A 19,202-nucleotide genomic window follows, 5' to 3' on the forward strand; every position below is an offset into this window, starting at 1 on the left:
TGACTAACGGTTCTGATTTTCTAACACTGGAAAATAACTCAAAATGTTAGAAATATTCCAGTGTCAGAAAATCAGCACTGCTCAGATTAGTCATTGTTAATCTTCAAAACTGACTAGGTTACCTTTAAAAATATAACACTGTCAGAAGTGTTCATTTAACACTCAGAGGAGTGGGCCCATATAGACACTCTCTAGTGTTAATTTAACGCTGGAGATTTTGCTGTGCATGGATCACCGAACATCTGCAAATTACTTACATGTCGACGACCTAAATCTGATGATTAACTTTTAAGGTTGAATTAAACTGGCTTCATACCGGAGTCCACAGTAAACGCCTTCACTGGACTTTAGTTAGTTTACATCTTCATGTCACAGCACTGTACACAAGTGAAACCCTGCATTGTCATTCATCCATCGGCTTCCCATTTCCAGTTCATAGTCGCAGTCGTAACCCAGCTGGCATAAAGCGAAAGGCGAAAAACATTCTTTCTCCACTAAATCACAGAGCAGTGTTGCAAGTTTTCCTCAAACACAGCGAGCAAGTTCTGGCGATAAGTGGAAACAAGGAAATGTCCTGTGCACTGACGCTGTAGTGCCATCTAGTGGGCAAGAAAGAGACAAATCCACACGAATGCAATGGTTTCAACCTAATATCAAGGCACGGGGTACTTTGGTTAGTCCCCCCTCACTCTCAACACATGATGTTTTTAACGCATCAGCCGCATCAGCTCAGGGACAACACATATTGTGTGCCAATAAACATCATTTTTTCCATCATTTTTTTCACCACAAACATCAATGAAATCTTTAAAAATGGGGGGGGGGGGGGGGGGGAAAGGAACTGCACAAAGTACTCACACAAAAACTGCAATGTGCAATTAATATTTTCAGAATGCTTCAGTGCATCAGTTGTTTGTCAAGCTTTAGCACATTTTTTTTTACATTTTCTTTTGTTTACTTTTTATTTTGTCTGGAAAGGCACACACAAAAAGAGAAAGAAAGAAAAAAATTGTCAAAATTTAGTTGGTGGTGACGGTGATTGTTTAGTTGGTGTCACCATCACCTCTCTCTGAGGAGCAGAGAGCACTCGTGCTGCACATCCCACCTGTGTGCTGTGTTCACGTGAACCTGAGAGCACAGCTGTAGTGGTGACAGTGTATCTACTCTATGCATATGTACATGTGTGAACTGTTTAAATGACTTTCATTCTTGTGTTCCGATTTTTTACAATCAGATAATCAAAAGCTTCCATCCGATCACGTTTTCTAAAAGATTTGTGGTGGAAATCTGATATAAACCATGCAAGACACATTTTGTGAAATTTATTTAACTTTCAAAATGTGTTTATCAGCAGTACAGTGAGAATGTCAACAGTCTGCATGTTTTAAGACGAACACACTGTAAGCCTGCAATATTGAACTAAAATAACCTGCCATGCTCACAGAATACAGTCTGTTATCTTAATGTGTGCAAAGGAACTCATCTACATGTAGTAAATCTTCAGGACTACATGGAAACTTTCTTTCAGGAGGTTCAGTATGACACAGAGAACTTACAAAATCTTAAAAGTTTTATAGAGTTTCAGGTGAAAAGCTGCTGACATTTACTACACACATCTTCGATAAAGAGCACAGTGTTGATTGCACATTTACCATGAGAATAAACCGTTATACCCACAAAACCTGACAAAAATCGTCGTCGTTTTATTAGGTTGACAAATATCTCAACACTGAGTAATTGTAATATGACAGGCAAACGATTTAAGAACAGTTAAATCTACACGAACATTTATCTTCTGAAACAAAAAAGCAATCAACAACAGTGTTTAATACGAGTACCTGCTCTGAGATTTCTTCTTATACCCGACAAAGATACTGCACAACAACACCACAGACGACAGAATGACTGAAATCCTGATACCTTTTAGAAAAAAATGAGAAAGAAGAGTATAATAATTTGAACAACTATAAAAAAAAATAAAAGACTCAATGAGAAAACTGACTTTAAAACACTCCTAAATTCCTGGGATTAGATCCTGATTTCTCATTTAGCTCTGTTAGAAGAAACATAAGCATTACAATCACAAAGTAGTCATCATTTTATAAATCAGTGACTTCAAAAGAGTTTCATCATCATCATGAATCTTCACAGTCACCTCTCTCTGAGGAGCAGAGAGCAGTCGTGCTGCACATCCCCCCTGTGTGCTGTTGTTACGTGAACCTGAGAGCACCGCTGTAGTTTATTTACACCTATTTACATCTTAATGTCATAACTGGAAACAAAAACACTGTACACAAGTGAAATTACAAACACCATTTACCATAATTAATTAGCAGGACAAAAGTAAATATGTGGAACATGAGACAAAACATTATTACATATACGTGCACATGTATACAATGTATATACAGTGTATAAAACACAGAGTACTGAATGAAAAAAACAATCAGCATTTGTGTTACACGTTCATCCGGCTGGTAACACCTTGTTATCCAGCATATTTGTTTCTGGCACTTAGCTGGTTCCACTTGTTTGAGAACCTTAAGGGTTAAACAAACAGTGATAGAAGACCTCATCCTGCTCCGTCGCGTTCCTGATTATTATGGAGCAGTTCTGTACAGTATGTTTAAACTTGAGCAAAGCCATGATTCACTCTCTGACCAACAGTAGCGGTTTTTGATACGGGCGACACGGGCGGTTGCCCGGGGCGGCTTCGTGGTGGGGGGGCGGCATCACGGGCATCGGCAAAAAAATAAATAAAAAATACATTGCTCGTACTCATGCTGCCCCGATGTCAGCCAGCGCATATTGGGAATGGTACAGGCACCGATCGGTTTTCTCTCCCATTTGCTGGGAGTAAGGGCGCCCTCCGTTTGCGAGGTGCGCCTGCTGCTTGCGGCACAGGCACAGGGAGGAGAGGGCGGGGCGGCGGATGATTCACTGACCGGCTGGAGCAGCATCTAATAACCAGCTCGCAAAATAAAATAAAAAAAGAAAACAAACCAACAAACACGAAAACACCAGACATTATGATACAGACTTATAATTTGCACCGATGTTTTTTCTAAATTCTATACGCAAAAAGTGAGCGCGAGAGCCCTCGGTGCGCCTGCTCGCTGCTGAAGTCAAAGTAAACTTTATTGTCATCTCCGCTACATACAGTCCAGTATATAGAGAGACGTGACGACAAGGCTCCAGTTACAGCAGTGCAAGTAAACGAACAGTAAATATAAGAAGAGTAAGAAAATAAATATACACGTTAGGACTCGGGGTAAAGGGATCAATAACAATTTAAAATGTATAATTTACAGTTTGCTGATTTAAAGTCTCACACACAACATGTCAAAAGGGGAGGGGGGGCGGCTGCTTCCACATAGAGCACATTTCATTCATAATGTAAATCAGAGCCCATTATGTATTCATGATTTGAATCCTGGGTTGTGTGAAATCCCAGAAATAAACTAAAGTGAATCTGTGAACTAAGGTGTAGGTCTGTTAGGTTATGTTGTGGTGACCTTCGAGTTGGGGGATTTGTGTTCATACTGGAGTGCAAAATGAAAACCAATGGAAGATGGACAAGAAAAGGCCAAAGCCATCAGGTGCTCAGTTTAGAAAAAAGAGAAAAGGAGGAGAAACGAGCAAAAGATGCAGGTAAGCAGATGTGTCATTGGATAATGGCAGGTCATCCTGAAACAATCAGAATCAGAATCACAATACTTTATTAATCCCTAAGGAAATTATGTGCGTTACAGTTGCTCCAAGAAGAAATGGTAAAAATAGCAACAGTAACAGACTAAACTCCAAACAATACACTATGTTACAGATTTTAATATTAATTAGTCATTGTCAATTGTTGATTTGCCCTGTTCTCATTGTATGACAAATTATGATGGCTGTTTGGTATCCGTTTGCATGCATACTCTCTCTCTCCTCATATGTGTGTGTGTGTGTTTCTCTGGTGAAATTCAGTATGGTTCCTACAACAGTTTTATCCTTAATATGTTTTATGTGTGTGTGGCGGCGGGGGGGGGGCAGGCTAGGACCGCCACTGCTGACCAAAGTACTTGTTGTAGGTGACAACATTCACCTCCCCATCATGGGAGAATGGTAGATGTTGTTCAAATCATGTCATGTGATCTAAAGAATGTATTTCAAAGCCAAAGGATTTATGTTGAAGTTCACAAGAAATTTGACATTACATGTCCCAGTCATTTGTTCCAGTAGCCAGAGATCGGTGTGCCAGGGTCTCCTCTCTTTGCCACCATGTGGCACACATTGCACCTGACCATTACGGCGCTCCCTGTGGGTGGTGACATGTACGGATCATACATGTCTCCTCTTCATGCTGTGCCGAACCAGGCCCCATGGGCTAAGGCCTGGTCAACAGGCACTCTTCCTTGAGCACCCTCCCTGCTACAGGTCCCTGGTAATCCTTTTCCAGCTAGGGTTGTAGAGAACAGTTTTACAACAATTTCAACTGTTGTAATTAAATATGTCAATGTCTGTGTAGGTTGTCAGTCATGGTCGTGAGATCATGGTAGCAACTGGGCTTCTTTAAGTTTCGTAAAGAGGTTTCACCTCTCATCTAGTGAACTGAAGAAGCCTCTAAGATGAGAGGTGAAACATCTTCAAGAAACTGAAAGAGGTCCAGTCGCTTTCCTTCCAAGCTGCTTGGACTACATATATTTTATATGCATATTAGCATTTTACTCTGGGTGTTGCCCTACAGTCTACTTAAAACACATTTGCGTTCTTATATCTTTTACTCAAAAAAAAATTAAAAGAAATCCAAAAGTTTTAAACGTACTTAACAAATGCTGAGTCCTTTTAGTAATAAACTTCAAATTTGTTCTCCTCAAAACCTCAGCATTTTTATCATGAATGAACAGACAAGCTCAGGGGCCATGTTATTCGATTTTACCTGAAAATCTGTTAGGAATCATTTACATTTGGTTGTTGGTATCAATATCAATTCCAGCAAGAAAAGAAATTATATCAATCGGATAAGTTTGGGCAATCGTGGCTCAAGAGTTGGGAGTTCGTCTTGTAATCGGAAGGTTGCCGGTTCGAGCCCCGGTTTGGACAGTCTTGGTCGTTGTGTCCTTGGGCAAGACACTTCACCTGTTGCCTACTGGTGGTGGTCAGAGGGCCCGGTGGCGCCAGTGTCCGGCAGCCTCGCCTCTGTCAGTGCGCCCCAGGGTGGCTGTGGCTACAATGTAGCTGCCATCACCAGTGTTTGAATGGGTGGATGACTGGATGTGTAAAGCGCTTTGGGGTCCTTAGGGACTAGTAAAGCGCTATACAAATACAGACCATTTACCAGGCCATAAGTTACTGACAATGTTTCATGTTAGCCACTCCTGCTGACTTTCAATTAATTAAAGTGAGTTAAATTTAACCCATGGGGTCAGAGCCGACCCCATTGGTTTACTAGGGAAACCATGGGGTCAAATTTGACCCCACGGTTTGACCCCAAATTTTTATTTTCTTGGATTTTCAATTTTTTTTTTCAAATATTTAAAAAACAGTGTAAAAATTAGATAGCATCAAGTACATGAAAATGGAAATGTACAGGACAATAATATTATTTAATGGTTTGCAAATGTTTCAGTGCAACACATTTCAGTGCTTATTGAACTTTTGTGCTATTCTGCTAAGGAAGAACATGGTTACATGTTTCTAAATGTAAAAAGGAATAACAACATTTAAAACTGTTGAAAAATAAAATAAAATAAAAATACATGTGCTATAAATATATAGCACAGAGGATTATAAAAAAAATAGAATTGTAACAATTTTAACTGTCAATGTAAATGTAACATTTGACATTTTCTTTAGTACAACTTTAATGCAGTTATTTGTCAAATTTTAGCACCGTTGTTTTAGGTAACACACTCTTCTTGAAAAAATAAGTAAACAAACAAAGTAAAGATTTTTCATTATGTAGTTTTGTTGCTGTTCATCACCACCACATGATGACCCAGATCATCATTTGGTGTCAGCAGGTACCCACTTGTCACGGTGTTTACCTGAAGATGTTTGAGTCCTTTAAATTAAAAAACAAAATCAAAGAAACAAGCATTATATCACTGCTCTGTCAATAATACAGAATCTAAAAATTCTAAACAAAGTAATAGCTTAGTGGAAAGACGCATCAGTTTGGTTGACATGCAGTTTACATTAGATTGTAAAAGAATAAAAAGCAGCTCTGGAGGTAAGTCAGAGAACTTCAAATGTCACAACATATTTTTAATTTTTACTTTCCATTGCATGTTTCACTACATTATAATTATGAGTTCACAATCTTAAAAGTCAACCTTTAATCAGTTGTAAAATGTTCCTCCAGCTATTTCTTACATTTTGAACTTATGGTGTCCTGTGGCAACATTTTTTTAGATGCATTCAGACAAACCGAATCAAAAATAAGCTAAATATTGTCATGAAATTATTTCTATTATTTTCACACAATAATAAAATGTCACATTTTATTACTTCATTACATTTGATATGCTTACTATATTCTGTTGTTATTAAATGATAGGTTCATGAGCCTTTCTAATTATTGAAATATGTTTTCATTTATATTTAACAGTAACCCAACTTTTTCACAACTCGGGTTGTAACTTCGTGGGTCCAGAATGACGGATCAAGAGTGACTTACCCCTTTATTTCTCATCGTAGATTCAGGTAGGTATAACATTCATCTCAACCTGCCTGTGTGACTGACTGAAATATTCAAGAACAGTTAAATCTGCACAAATATTTATTAACTGGAAAAAAAAACAATCAACAACACTGTTTAAGACGAGTACCTGCTCTGAGATTTCTTTCTATACCAGACAAAGATGAGTGCAGTAACACAGGCCACCAACAACATCACAGACAACAGAATGGCTGAAATTCTGATTCCTTTGATACAAACAGGAGAAAGGAGAATATAATAATTTATGCAGCTATCAGAAGACAATAGACTCAACAGGACAAAAAGTACATTTAAAACACTGAAATTTTAACGCACCTAAATTCCTGGGATCAGATCCTGATTTCTCATCTAGCTCCGGTAGAAGAAACATAAAAGTTACAATCACAAAGTAGTCATCAATTTATAAATCACTGAGTTCAGTTTCTCACCGTTATCATCATCATCAGGAATCGTCACCATCACCTCTCTGTGAGGAGCAGAGAGCACTCGTGCTGCACATCCCACCTGTGTGCTGTTGTTACGTGAACCTGAGAGCACAGCTGTAGTGGTGACAGTGAATGTAGCGTTGGTGTTGGACACACTGACAGTGTTGTACTGTGAGAAGCTGAGGTCTTGTTGTGAGACACTGAGTGTTACAGTGGGAGCAGGTCGACCAGTGGCTGAACAGGAAACAACCCACTCTTCAGTAGAGTTTGACTCTCTGACATCAACAGCAGGTTCATGCAGCTCTGTGAAGGATCAGGAAATGTAAGGAATATCTCTTTAACTTCACCAGCTTCTTACATTTTCATATCCACTATATTAGTTTGAGTCTCCTGTGGTTGGTTAAAGAAGGTAAAAGTTCTTACCATAGACTTGGAGGCAGGTTCTACCAATGAATGAGCCTTCAGGATAAGTGTTAAACAGACAGTGATAGCAGCCTTCATCCTGCTCTGTCACATTCCTGATGACTATGGAGCAGTTGTGTAGTCCAGTGTATTTAAACTTAACTTTATCTGTAAAGCCATCATTCACTCTCTGACCATAGTACTTGCTGTAGGTGGCGACATTTGTCTCCACATCAGGGGAGATTTTCTGCCATGTGACCTGAAGGATGTCTTTAGTCTCCAAGAGCTGACAGCTGAATTCAGCATCTTCTCCCACTGCTGCCAGCACAGTCTGCTGTGTTTGGACCACTGCTGTTAGAGCTGTAGGAGATACAGATCAAGATGTAAGGCACTTTGAATGTTCTAATGCAACAATTACATTAGCTCTCATTATTCCTGTATTTAACACCCAGTTTTACCTCCACTCTCACACTACTGTAAATAAGTAAAAAGGATTTTTAAAGCACTTTTAACAAAAAATAAAAAATCTCAAAGCACTTCACAATAAAATAAGAAATGAATATACAACATATTGATGTAAAAAAAAAGAAAAAAACTAATTAATTAAAAGCTGGTCTATCTAAAAATGTCTTCAGATGCTTTTTAAAACAGTTAATGGCGTCTCTACAGCATAAAAACAGTGGAAGAGAATTCCACGACCTGCCACTGTCTGAAAGACCGAATCACCCTGAGTTTTAAGTCGTGTGAGGCCACCAGCAGCCTCTCACATGATGACCTTAGAGCTCGGGAAGAGGAATGAACTTTCAGCAGGTCAGCTATATACTTGGGAGCTTGACCATGTAGCGCCCTAAAGGTTAAAATCAAGATTTTAAAATGAAACCTAAAATTTACTGGCAACCAATGAAGAGAAGCCAAAATTAGAGTGATATGTCTCTGCCGTAGGGGAGATCAGGTATGGCTGCAACCCCTTTTGCTTTAGCACTTGTAACTCAATTAAATTTGGGGCTAGAGCGCTCAAGCTTTTACACAAAATACCCACTTTTGTTTCCTATAAATGACATCTATTCAAAGCCCTGCAAGAATGCCACAGACCTTGTGTATTAATGTTAAATACATTGCATTTCTTTTTTACAATCTGCCCTAATATCTGGGTGGGTTGTAACACATGCTGGAGAGAATGGCAAAAATTAGACAAAAGAAACAAAAAGGGAGTCCACACCAGAGAACATACTTCAAAAAAGGGGTTTATTGGAATACAAGAAGAGTCTCGATCTGTATTTCTCTGACTGATCATAATGTTTTCTGTTACATTAATTATGTTTCTCTTTCTTTGAGTTACCTGATTTGGGGTGTGGCTGAGGACTTTAAAAACAAAATGTCAAAATACCAACCATGTGCTATCAGAAACAGGGGTGCTTAGGTTTATGTGCGCTATTCTGTGCTTATTTAGTACAGAATAGTCCCCCTCCACTATATTTAAGTGACCTGCTAGGGGGCTTGCTAATTATGTCTTTGAATTCTGTCCTTTTGCAATTTTTTTGAGTGTTAAAATAAAAAAAAAACATTTTGAAGACATTTTTCCTGTGTCCTCTTTGCTGCTTGGTCCCTCACAATATTCTTTTAACTTTGTTACTTTTTTCCTGTTACTCTTCTGTCAGCTTTTGCAATGGTGTGCAGTATCAGCTCAGTGTTACATGGCAGAGTCGACATTCCTTTGTAACTGATGTTACTGACTCGCCCTTCGTTGAGACCTCCATCACATGCCTTTTCTATTTTTAAATATCAGCAGGCACACCCCTATCAGTCTGTCTTTTCCACTATGAAGGCATGCTGTAAAAGTATATGCGTAAGCATATTTAAAATCAATTTTTCCGCTACAACACCACAAATACAAGGATATTTGCACACACTTGTGTAGAGATCAGTATCCTGTTTGCAACAACTGCCTTTTTGTGTTTGACAAAAGGCAAGTATTAACTCACAGGACATATGAGAGTCATAAGATTCATAACTCTGTCTGCATAAACACGCTTTCACTGAATTATGCCGGAGAATGCAGGAGAAACAAAAACCGGTTTGTGTTCACCCGTCACCAGTTAAATCATTTCCATGAATGTTAAATATGTTGTTAAAGTTAAAGAGTTTGTAGAATCAAATGTTAAAATGTGTCTTCTTAGTCTGGAATTTGTTCTATATATGGAAAAAAAAATTGACTGACCACTGGGGCAGCTGTTGGGGCTGAGTCTGAAGGCATTGATGATTTTACTGCCATGGGTGGAGGGCCAGTGGTCCAAGCTGTGCACGTCTATAAACCCCTCTTTAAATCATTGAAGGGTGGAGAAACAGGAATTCTTGAGTGATGAAGACTGTTGTTTTGTCCTTAATGATGATCCTGCTAGATTTTTATACTCTTTGAATTCCCACCAATTGATGTTTCCTGAGTAAAAGGTGATTACAAAGTAGCTAAAGCCAGAGCCCTGGAATCGTAAGTGCAGAGACTAAACCAAGTTTATTATTATTATTATTATTATTATTATTATTATTAATAATAATAATAATAATATATAGTATACTATATTTATCCCCGTGGGGAAATTCCTCTCTGCATCTCGTGGCAGTCCTAGCCCGTTTGGCGCCCTGGGCGAACACTCCCTCTGGCGCCCCCCCCACACACACACACACACAAAACATATTAAGTAAGTAATAAAGTATTCTGATTCTTAATGTTTTAGGATACATGACCTGCCTTTGTTGACCGCAGCACAACGAGTTTCCCCTTGTTGCATGAGAGTCTGTGATGTTTTAAGAGTTTGAATCGCGAGCCGATCACATTTCTCTGTAAAAATTTCAAGCACTTCAATAAACAAGCGAGCAATTCCACCTCTCATTGCGTAAAGTTGACAGCGCGTCAGGCAAATAGGCAGGCTCAATCCCCGGCCTCTAGCGACTGTGGAAGTCGCTACACTCCTCCTCTTCTTTTCTCTCTTTAAACTTTAAAAACGGGTTGTGTGTGAGACTTTAAATCAACAAAATATAAAATATACATTTTAAATTGTTATTGATCCCTTTACCCCGAGTCCTAAAGTGTATATTTATTTTCTTACTCTTCTTATATTTACTGTTCGTTTACTTGCACTGCTGTAACTGGAGCCTCGTCGTCTCGTCTCTCTATATGCTCGACTGTAAGTAGCGGAGATGACAATAAAGTTTACTTTGACTTCAGCAGCGAGCAGGCGCACCGAGGGCTCTCGCGCGTATAGAATAGAAAGTCTGTATCATAATGTCTGGTGTTTTCGTGTTTGTTGGTTTGTTTTTATTTTGACAGACAGAGAATCCCCCCGCCGGCCCGTCCTCTCCTCCCTGTGCCGCAAGCAGCAGGCGCACCTCACAAACGGAGGGCGCCCTTACTCCCAGCAAATGGGCGATAGAAAACCGACGGTGCCTGTACCATCCCTATGCGCTGGCATGATGTCGGGGCAGCATGTGTACGAGCAATTTTTTTTTTTTTTGCCGATGCCTGTTATGCCGCCCCCCACCACGATGCCGCCCCGGGCAACCGCCCGTGTCGCCCGTATCTAAAAACGCTACTGCCCCAATGATAGTAACGCCTAAATACTCAGCTACACACACAGAAAACACTCTTTTATGCTGCCTGTGGTTCCACCTGTATCACAACATTTTCTAAGAGGTTACTTCACCATAGCGACCTACCACCACTACAACAGAAATGTGCCATCACCTTATGAGGGAACAAAATTAATTCATTTTCACTGAAGTCTCAAAAGTCTCACAAAAAACTCATATAGTATAATCATTAGCATGCAGTCTCTTCTCACCTTTTTCAAAGGCTCCAAAAATAAAAACAGCAACAAGATAAGGTGAAACTCCAAAAAAGGACATTTCATATAAACTTTATTCAGGCTGACACTTTGTCTGGCACTGGGCTCAGCTACTACAGCAAACTGCCGCATGTGCCACTCCCCATGATCACTGAACAGCTGCAAATGATTTACATGTAGATCCAGGGCCGTGCAGAGACGTTTAAAGGGGCGGGTGCTCAAAGTTAAAAAGGGGCACATTGAACCAGGCTGAATAACAACAACACACATTCATCAACAATCTAATATGGGCAACAAGGCAAAGCAAACGTAGCCTATGTTTTACCTGATGGGTACAATGTTGCTGTTGAGGTGTTTCTGCTGCTCCTGCTGCTGATAGGAGGGCAGGGCTGTGTTGATCTGAGACTGTAGGCATTAAAAAGTCCACAGGAGAGATGGTAGCTGATTAAACAAGTGTCATGAGATAATAACAAAATGCAAAGATTGGTGACAGCGCTTGGAACCATAAGGCAACAAAAATCTGTGAGAAATAATTTAGGCTCTGCCTGTGAATCACTCTTTGCTTCTCTTCTTCCTTCCATCATTTCATATATCACTCTCCACTTGCTGTCTATCTGAGAACAAGGCACAACTTGCTATTGCAATAAACTATAATCTAATTATCCACACCTAACAACTCTTGCACTTAATCTATAATAAAATGATGACAGAAAAATGTTATAGCACTGCCTTTAGTAGCCTCATACAGCTCCTACTGTTTCCTCCTCATGTCCTTACCAGCCATGTCTGCACAATGTTATATCATGAGTAATATTTTTTTTTTTTAAATCCATCTAAATAAAACACACACATGCACACACACACAGTGACATTTTAGACCTTCTTCAGAATACTGTATATACTATGGGCATCACGGTGCTGATCCAGAATCCTTACATTATTATTCATTACTAGAGCTACAATAATAAAGCAATGAGGAGGGGGAAGTAATAAATATGAAATAATGTATTTATGATGATTCCATTTGTTTCACTATCCACTCTGTGCAGGGCAAAGCTTATTACATTTTTAAACTGTAGAGATACAATAATGTTACTGCTGTAACATCCAATTTTTGTCTTATTTAAAACATAAATCTAATATAATCTGTTTCTTAATGTATGTTCTTTTAAAATACAGCGTGTGTTTTTAATATATTATAATTATAATTATGTGGACATGTATATTAGATCGTTTTTTAGTGAAATATAATCCCCCCAGAAAGGCAGGAAATGCTCTGTAACTTACTTTAAAACTAAATATGTTCACTAAAACGGTGACAGAGCTACAGACCTATGACAGCCTTACACAGGTAGCCAGCAGCTGTGACCAGCACTACTTGTGCAGTTAATAAAAGGACAGGTAATGTTTGTCACGCTGTTGCACACACAGCACGCTCGTTTGTTTCAGTTCGTCAGCTGCAACAAGACAACTTACCAACGTGTACGTAATAAGCTAATACTCCTGGGTGCTACACACTACAGTGTACGCTGTACACCTACTTACTGGGTTTGTCGCATCAGTCTGTGTCTCTGAGTTAACTTGTGTTTCTCCTACAGCTCCGGACCGCAACAAATGCGCGTGCTCTTTGTGAGCTCGTTCCCGGCTCGTAACCAGCGCGTTCTGCCGTCAAGGGCGATCATTGGTTAAATGTGATCATGTGACTGATGCAAGCCAGATCCTTTTATTTAGCAAAACTGTGATTAATAGTTAAATATTATGGTTGAGGGGCACAGACAGGACTCCGCACGCACGCACACATTAAAAAAAAAAAAAATGTTTTTTTTTAAAAAGTTGCCTCAACAAAAGGGCACCTTGGGCACCCATCAGGAAAGGGGCGGGTGCTCAAGCCCCTCTAGCCCCCCACATCACATGGGCCAGCATCTGGCCAATCCACCACCTTTCATTCATTTCATTCATTGTTACAAAAAAAAAACAAAAAAAACAAAAACAAAACAACGGCCCATAAAAACGAAAAATCACAAGACATGGAAATTTTGTATTTACATTCAGTCTGAAAAAATGACATCTGCTATGTCGGCCTATATACTGAGTTACATGTGCAGCGGTACAAAGTTAACTGAGCCACAGCATTAAGATTTTTGTGTTTCAAAACATGCTTTAATCCTTAAAATGAAAGTAAAACATACTTTCTCCACTACAACACAGAGCAGTGTCGCATGCTTTCCTCAAGCACGGTGAGCAAGTTTTCGTGATAAGTGAAAACGAGGAAATGTCCTGCGCACTGACGCTGTAGTGCCATCTAGTGGGCTCACTCGGCAAGAAATATAATCCACTCAAATGCAGTGGTTTTAACCCAGCATTACGGCACGGCCTGCTTTGGTTAGGCCCCCTTCACTCTCAACACATAGTGTGTTGAACTTTAACACGTGCTGCATCAGGTCAGGGACAACACATGTTGTGTGCATTTTGACACAATGTGTGCTTGTGTGCTTCCTCAGGAAGTTCAGTATGACACAGAGAACTTACAAAATCTCAAACGTTTTATAGAGTTTTAGGTGAAAAGCTGCTGACATTTACTACACACATCTTCGATAAAGAACACAGTGTTGATTGCACATTTACCATGAGAATAAACCGTTATACCCACAATACTTGACAAAAATCGTTGATATCGTTTTAGTAGGTTGACAAATATCCCAACACTGATTAATTTAAAGTTTGAACAATGTATATGTTGATTTAAAAAAAACAACCTATTGTTTTATTGACCAGTAAATGTCTCAACATGCTCCCCATGAATAAGCCGAGACCCCCAGTGGCCGTTTTTTGCAACTTCAGGTTTTCATGGTTGCTTGTATTAGGAGGAATTACTGCAATAAAAGCAATTTAATCGATCAGCTAAAATTATTGATGAGAACAATTTCAGGTTAGTCACTCCTGCTCATTCTTACACTTTTTATTTCAAGTAGCTTAATGTTAAAAAATCTGCCAAAAACACAATATTGAATAAATATAAAAATAGATAAATAAAAACAGAAACTACTGAAGTAGAAACTGCAACATGAGTAAAAATGAATGCTTTGTGTGTGAGTGTTTTTCTTTTATCTTTTCAAATTTTGTTAAAAAAAGACCAAAAACAAAAACAGAAGATGGACCAGTAGAAACAATTTGTCAAAACATTTCTTGCTGGTAAAGGTGAAAGTCGTGGATCGTGGTGTAATCGCTGAAACCTCTATTAAGATGATCCAGATCTACAAACACCAGAAAAAGAAAAATATTGCATGTCACTCTTAAGGTTGCAAAATCAGAGTATTCTGGAAAGAGGGATGGCTTGGAAAAAACAAATACAAGTTCATCAGAGTTTGATTAGTCAGAAGATGAGCTCTCTCTGTGACAGACAACAGATTTAACAGTTAAATCTGCGCAAACATTTATCAGCTGAAACAAAAACAAACAAACAACAACATCGTTTAAGACGAGTAGATTTCTTTCTATACCAGAAAAAGATGAGCGCAGCAGCACAGAGCACCAACAACACCACAGACGACCGAATGGCTGAAATCCTGGTTCCTTCGAGGCAAACAGCAGAAAGAAGAGTATAATAATTTAAACAACTATCAAAAGTCAGTAGACTCAATGATAAAACTTACTTTAAAACATACAAATGTTAACACACCTAAATTCCTGGGATTAGATCCTGATTTCTCATCTAGCTCTGGTAGAAGAAACATAAGCATTACAATAACAGTAGTCATCATTTTATAAATCAGTGACTTCAAAAAAGTTTCTCACCATCATCATCATCATCAGGAATCGTCACCATCACCTCTCTGTGAGGAGCAGAGAGCACTCGTGCTGCACATCCCACCTGTGTGCTGTGTTTACGTGAACCTGAGAGCACAGCTGTAGTGGTGACAGTGAATGTAGCGTTGGTGTTGGACACACTGACAGTGTTGTACTGTGAGAAGCTGAGGTCTTGTTGTGAGACACTGAGTGTTACAGTGGGAGCAGGTCGACCAGTGGCTGAACAGGAAACAACCCACTCTTCAGTAGAGTTTGACTCTCTGACATCAACAGCAGGTTCATGCAGCTCTGTGAAGGATCAGGAGATATCATCAACGTGTTCTTACAAACACACCAGCTGCTCACACATTTATGTCAAGATGGTAAAAGTTCTTACCGTAAACTTGGAGGCAGGTTCTACCAATGAAGGAGCCTTCAGGATAAGTGTTAAACAAACACCTATAGCAGCTTTCATCCTGCTCCGTCACATTCCTGATGACTATGGAGCAGTTCTGTAGTCCAGTGTATTTAAACTCAACTTTATCTGTAAAGTCAGTATTCACTTTTTGGCCAAAGTACTTGTTGTACGTGGCAACATTTGTCTCCACGTCATGTAAGCTTTTCTGCCATGTGACCTGGAGGACGTCTTTAGTCTCCAAGAGCTGACAGCTGAATTCAGCATCTTCTCCCACTGCTGCCAGCACAGTCTGCTGTGTTTGGATCACTGCTGTTAGAGCTGTAGGAGTTAAAGATCAAGGCACTTTAAATATTCAGTTCAAGTCCAACCCTTACTCACACCGAATGTAACACATGTAACACACACTTATACCTTCATTCTCACACTCACATGCTGCCCAAGTAGTTCTGATGCTAAATAAACGAAAGTATCAAAGAAAATGTTTTTCGTATTAACTGAATGTGTACCAGTCAAGTACATTTCGTTTGACCAGATTCCATTCAATGCAACACTTTACATTTTTCTTATGAGATCACACTTTTTCTTTGCTAACCTCTTCCTTTGAGTACTTTCCTCTAGCCCACACTCTTCCTTCTTAAATTAGTAAATACTCTTAAATGAGTAAATAAACCATCATGTGGATAAGAGAGAAACAAAGAGACCGTTGAATTGTCAGCAGCTCTTAAGAAATTTCACCTCCTTTAAGTTTATTACCTCCTTCTGCTGCTCCGCTTGACAGGAACCACCCGTCAAATCTACTTTCTGCAGTGAAATCCACTTCACTACAGAAGCTCACCACAGAGCAATAAATCGCCACGCATTAAGTGTCATAAAGAAAACACAGTATCTCCCTCACCTTTAGAAAAGATGGCCACCAAAGACATGACGATTATGACTGCGAGAGAATTCAACAGACAGCCTGTTCAAGAATAAATGATTTCAAATGGGCCCCTTACCTTCAAAACAGGAGGGGGCGGGGTGCTTCCTGATAAAGCTAATTTCATTCATAATATCGTCAATCCAAGCCCATTATGTCACAATTAATTCTTCCTGGTTTGTGCCAATCGCAGGGGAAAAACGATACAAACCAAATGTGCGCACTAAGGTGCAGGTCTATTAGTTTACGTTATGACGATTCTCCGATTGGGAGGGGTGTTGTTACGGAGTGCAAAATGAACACCGATGGAAGATGGACAAGAAAAGGTCAAAGCCATCAGCTGCTCAGTTTAGAAAAGGGAGAAGAGGAGGAGAAGCGAGCGATGTGTCATCATGGAGAATGTGTGACGAATTATAATAGCTGTTGGTTGGCTGTTTGCATACTGTGCTACGCTAAAACCGGATGACAGTATAATGTTGTAGTCTAGCTGACTTTGCAAAACAACAAAAATCCTCACACTATTAAGTTGCATTATTTAGGAACTTATTGTAATTACAAAGTAATGTATTACAATAGTCATGAACACCACAACTCCATGAAAGCATGGAAAAAATGGTAGTGAGGATTAAAAAGGTGAAACAATTAGCAAACAAGAGACGGCACTTCTGCAGGCTGAGAAAATAAGATAGAGAGCAGTACTGACTCATAATGCAGGAGTGCATTAACCTTGTCCAGAAAGGCTCTTGCAGTCACAGCAGCTACCATGTTACCATGTACAAAACAAACTAGCAGGATCACTTCAACAATGGTTGATGATGTCAAGCTTGGAAATTTTTTTCTCCATAACTCTAGATTGCACTCCAGATAGCCACACTGAACATCTGTCGGTTGTGATTCGGATTGTGTCATTACAAGAGAAAATAGTGAAAGAGGCTTTGATTGAGTTGAGAAACCACACCAAAGCCCAGTCTTTGTCTGAGGAGGTGGGATTATACAGATTCAGCATTTGTACAAGGGTGTGGTATGACATCCTGAACCAAACCCACCATGTGAGGTGCATTTACCCACATCCTCATCCAGCAACACACAGCAACATGCTATCACTGTTATGAAACACCATGCTGTTTTTAGAGGAAATACTCAGGTACTTAGTACCGATAAAGTGTCAAAAATGTACTCGAAGAATGACAAATGTAGTTAAAGTGCAACTGTAAAAGCACATTACACAGATTCAAGTCAACTTAATGCATGAACTGATTCTAGGCTCTGAGGTCACAGCAAGAATAAATTATTTCAAATGTAAGCCAGCCAGTGTTTACATCCACTTAGGAGACGCACAGCCTCATAAAACATGATCTGAAATACAAAACCGAAGCACTTTTACATTCCACAACTGACTTTCAGCCAGGGGCGTAATTTCCAGGGGGGTTAGGGGGGTTATGACCCCCCCCCCCCCCCCCCCCCCCCCAATAATCAGATCCAACCAATATAGCCCCCCCAATAAAAGTATGAATTATCTTGCAAAAATAGGCTGTTGATTTTCTTTACTCATTTCAGTTATTACCAGCAAAATAGTTGCATTTTTAATCATCTGGGAATTTACCCAGATTTAATTACCCCCCCAATGTTCAGCACAAAGTTACGCCGATGCTTTTAGCTCATAGTGTATTAACCCACTATCGCTTTCAAACTGGCTTTCTTTAGCCCCTCCCATTTCTGCATAAAGAGTAAAAGGAAAAAACAAACATTCATCAGTGAAGTTTTGGTGAAATGATGGTTCCTTCTTAAGAAAAAAGCAACCAGTTATTTTCTTCAGCAGGTGTCATCACACAAAAAAGACTGTATTCTTGCATATGACAGTGTTGACGAGACTGCACACTTTAGTGATACCATCAACATATACTGTTAATGGTTCATTCTATTGACCTAATTGGACCAAATTAAAAGAGATTCACCAAACTGCTGGATTATTCTTAAATTGCTTTTTCAAAGTTTTAGCATTTAATTTCAACACGAAATCTTGGCCATCAGCACAAAACCTACAAGTGTAAAGACATACCCGCGAAAGGAACAAAGCTTTGTCAAAATCCATGGTGACATGAAATAGGAGTACTTTTATAGGCATCTAACCAGGAAAACAAGAATATTTTAATTATCGTTCAACAAGTACTGCATCAGAGCATCTCGTACTCCTCTGCAATGAAAATCACAAGAAGTCTCATAAGTCTCTCCATGATTTTCACGCAGATTGTTCAGAGAACTACAATTCTCTTTCCAGACAGAAACAGGAGTAAAACCTTTGCTTATATTGTTTTTGTTTGTTTGTTTTTTGTTAGGCTCTTTCACACTCCTTCATCATGTGTGTTCATTGTTGAGCCACTAATTTGCGCTGTTCCTTGTAGGTCATTATTGAAAGGAACTCACTGCAACTTTCTATATAAATTGGGACACTGTTAGTAGAGAAAATAGAAACGGAACAGGACAGCCGTGCTCTGCCAGCACCACACCTGTTATTAACATATTTAAAGTGAAAATTAATATTAATTACCCCTGATAGTCCCTAATCCCCTCTTAAATACTCATCTGCACTCACTTTAAAGAATTTTCTTTCAAAAGGTCTAACTTACATATTATCATTAATGTGCAGTTTCTTCTCAACTTACTCAAAGGCTCCAGGAATTAAAACAGCAACAGCATAATGTGAAACTCCGAG

At 39.3% G+C, this 19,202-nt stretch overlaps 2 protein-coding genes across 4 annotated transcripts; both read right to left on the reverse strand.

Annotated features, from left to right (window-relative positions):
• Nucleotides 1-4,176: 4,176 nt before the first annotated feature.
• On the reverse strand, nt 4,177-12,944 carry LOC146548056 (OX-2 membrane glycoprotein-like). Of its 3 annotated transcripts, XM_085266259.1 has the most exons (9): nt 12,915-12,944; nt 11,695-11,774; nt 9,749-9,847; nt 7,552-7,890; nt 7,132-7,431; nt 7,019-7,051; nt 6,813-6,909; nt 6,662-6,726; nt 4,177-6,046 (listed from the first exon to the last, which is right to left on the reverse strand). In XM_085266259.1, exons 1-8 carry the CDS (start codon nt 12,926-12,928, stop codon nt 6,684-6,686), a joined length of 1,005 nt encoding a protein of 334 aa, XP_085122385.1. In that variant the 5' UTR covers nt 12,929-12,944; the 3' UTR covers nt 4,177-6,046; nt 6,662-6,683. The 3 variants fall into 3 exon arrangements, with proteins under 3 accessions (XP_085122385.1, XP_085122386.1, XP_085122387.1); XM_085266260.1 differs by lacking the exons at nt 11,695-11,774; nt 12,915-12,944 and adding an exon at nt 11,367-11,508; XM_085266261.1 differs by lacking the exons at nt 9,749-9,847; nt 11,695-11,774; nt 12,915-12,944 and adding an exon at nt 11,367-11,508.
• Nucleotides 12,945-14,159: 1,215 nt separating this feature from the next.
• On the reverse strand, nt 14,160-16,517 carry LOC146548057 (OX-2 membrane glycoprotein-like). Its single transcript, XM_085266308.1, has 6 exons — nt 16,469-16,517; nt 15,553-15,891; nt 15,165-15,464; nt 15,049-15,087; nt 14,870-14,942; nt 14,160-14,623 (listed from the first exon to the last, which is right to left on the reverse strand). Coding segments are annotated over exons 1-6 (780 nt in total). The 5' UTR covers nt 16,497-16,517; the 3' UTR covers nt 14,160-14,622.
• Nucleotides 16,518-19,202: the final 2,685 nt, after the last annotated feature.

Source organism: Mchenga conophoros, linkage group LG23 (genome assembly GCF_057382185.1).
Source record: "Mchenga conophoros isolate Kocher_MC1m ecotype Shallow Benthic linkage group LG23, M_conophoros_male_GT1.1, whole genome shotgun sequence".
Lineage (NCBI taxonomy): Eukaryota > Metazoa > Chordata > Actinopteri > Cichliformes > Cichlidae > Mchenga > Mchenga conophoros.

Bases quoted from the DNA above. Each gene is read 5' to 3' on its own strand.
- LOC146548056 (XM_085266259.1), bottom strand. The intron at 7,432-7,551 runs GTAAGAACTTTT...GATCCTTCACAG, and splicing joins AACCTGCCTCCAAGTCTATG to AGCTGCATGAACCTGCTGTT. The intron at 6,727-6,812 runs GTACTCGTCTTA...TGAATATTTCAG, and splicing joins AGAAAGAAATCTCAGAGCAG to TCAGTCACACAGGCAGGTTG.
- LOC146548057 (XM_085266308.1), bottom strand. From the start codon at position 16,496: ATGTCTTTGGTGGCCATCTTTTCTAAAG. The intron at 15,892-16,468 runs GTGAGGGAGATA...TAACTCCTACAG, and splicing joins GGTGGCCATCTTTTCTAAAG to CTCTAACAGCAGTGATCCAA. The intron at 15,465-15,552 runs GTAAGAACTTTT...GATCCTTCACAG, and splicing joins AACCTGCCTCCAAGTTTACG to AGCTGCATGAACCTGCTGTT.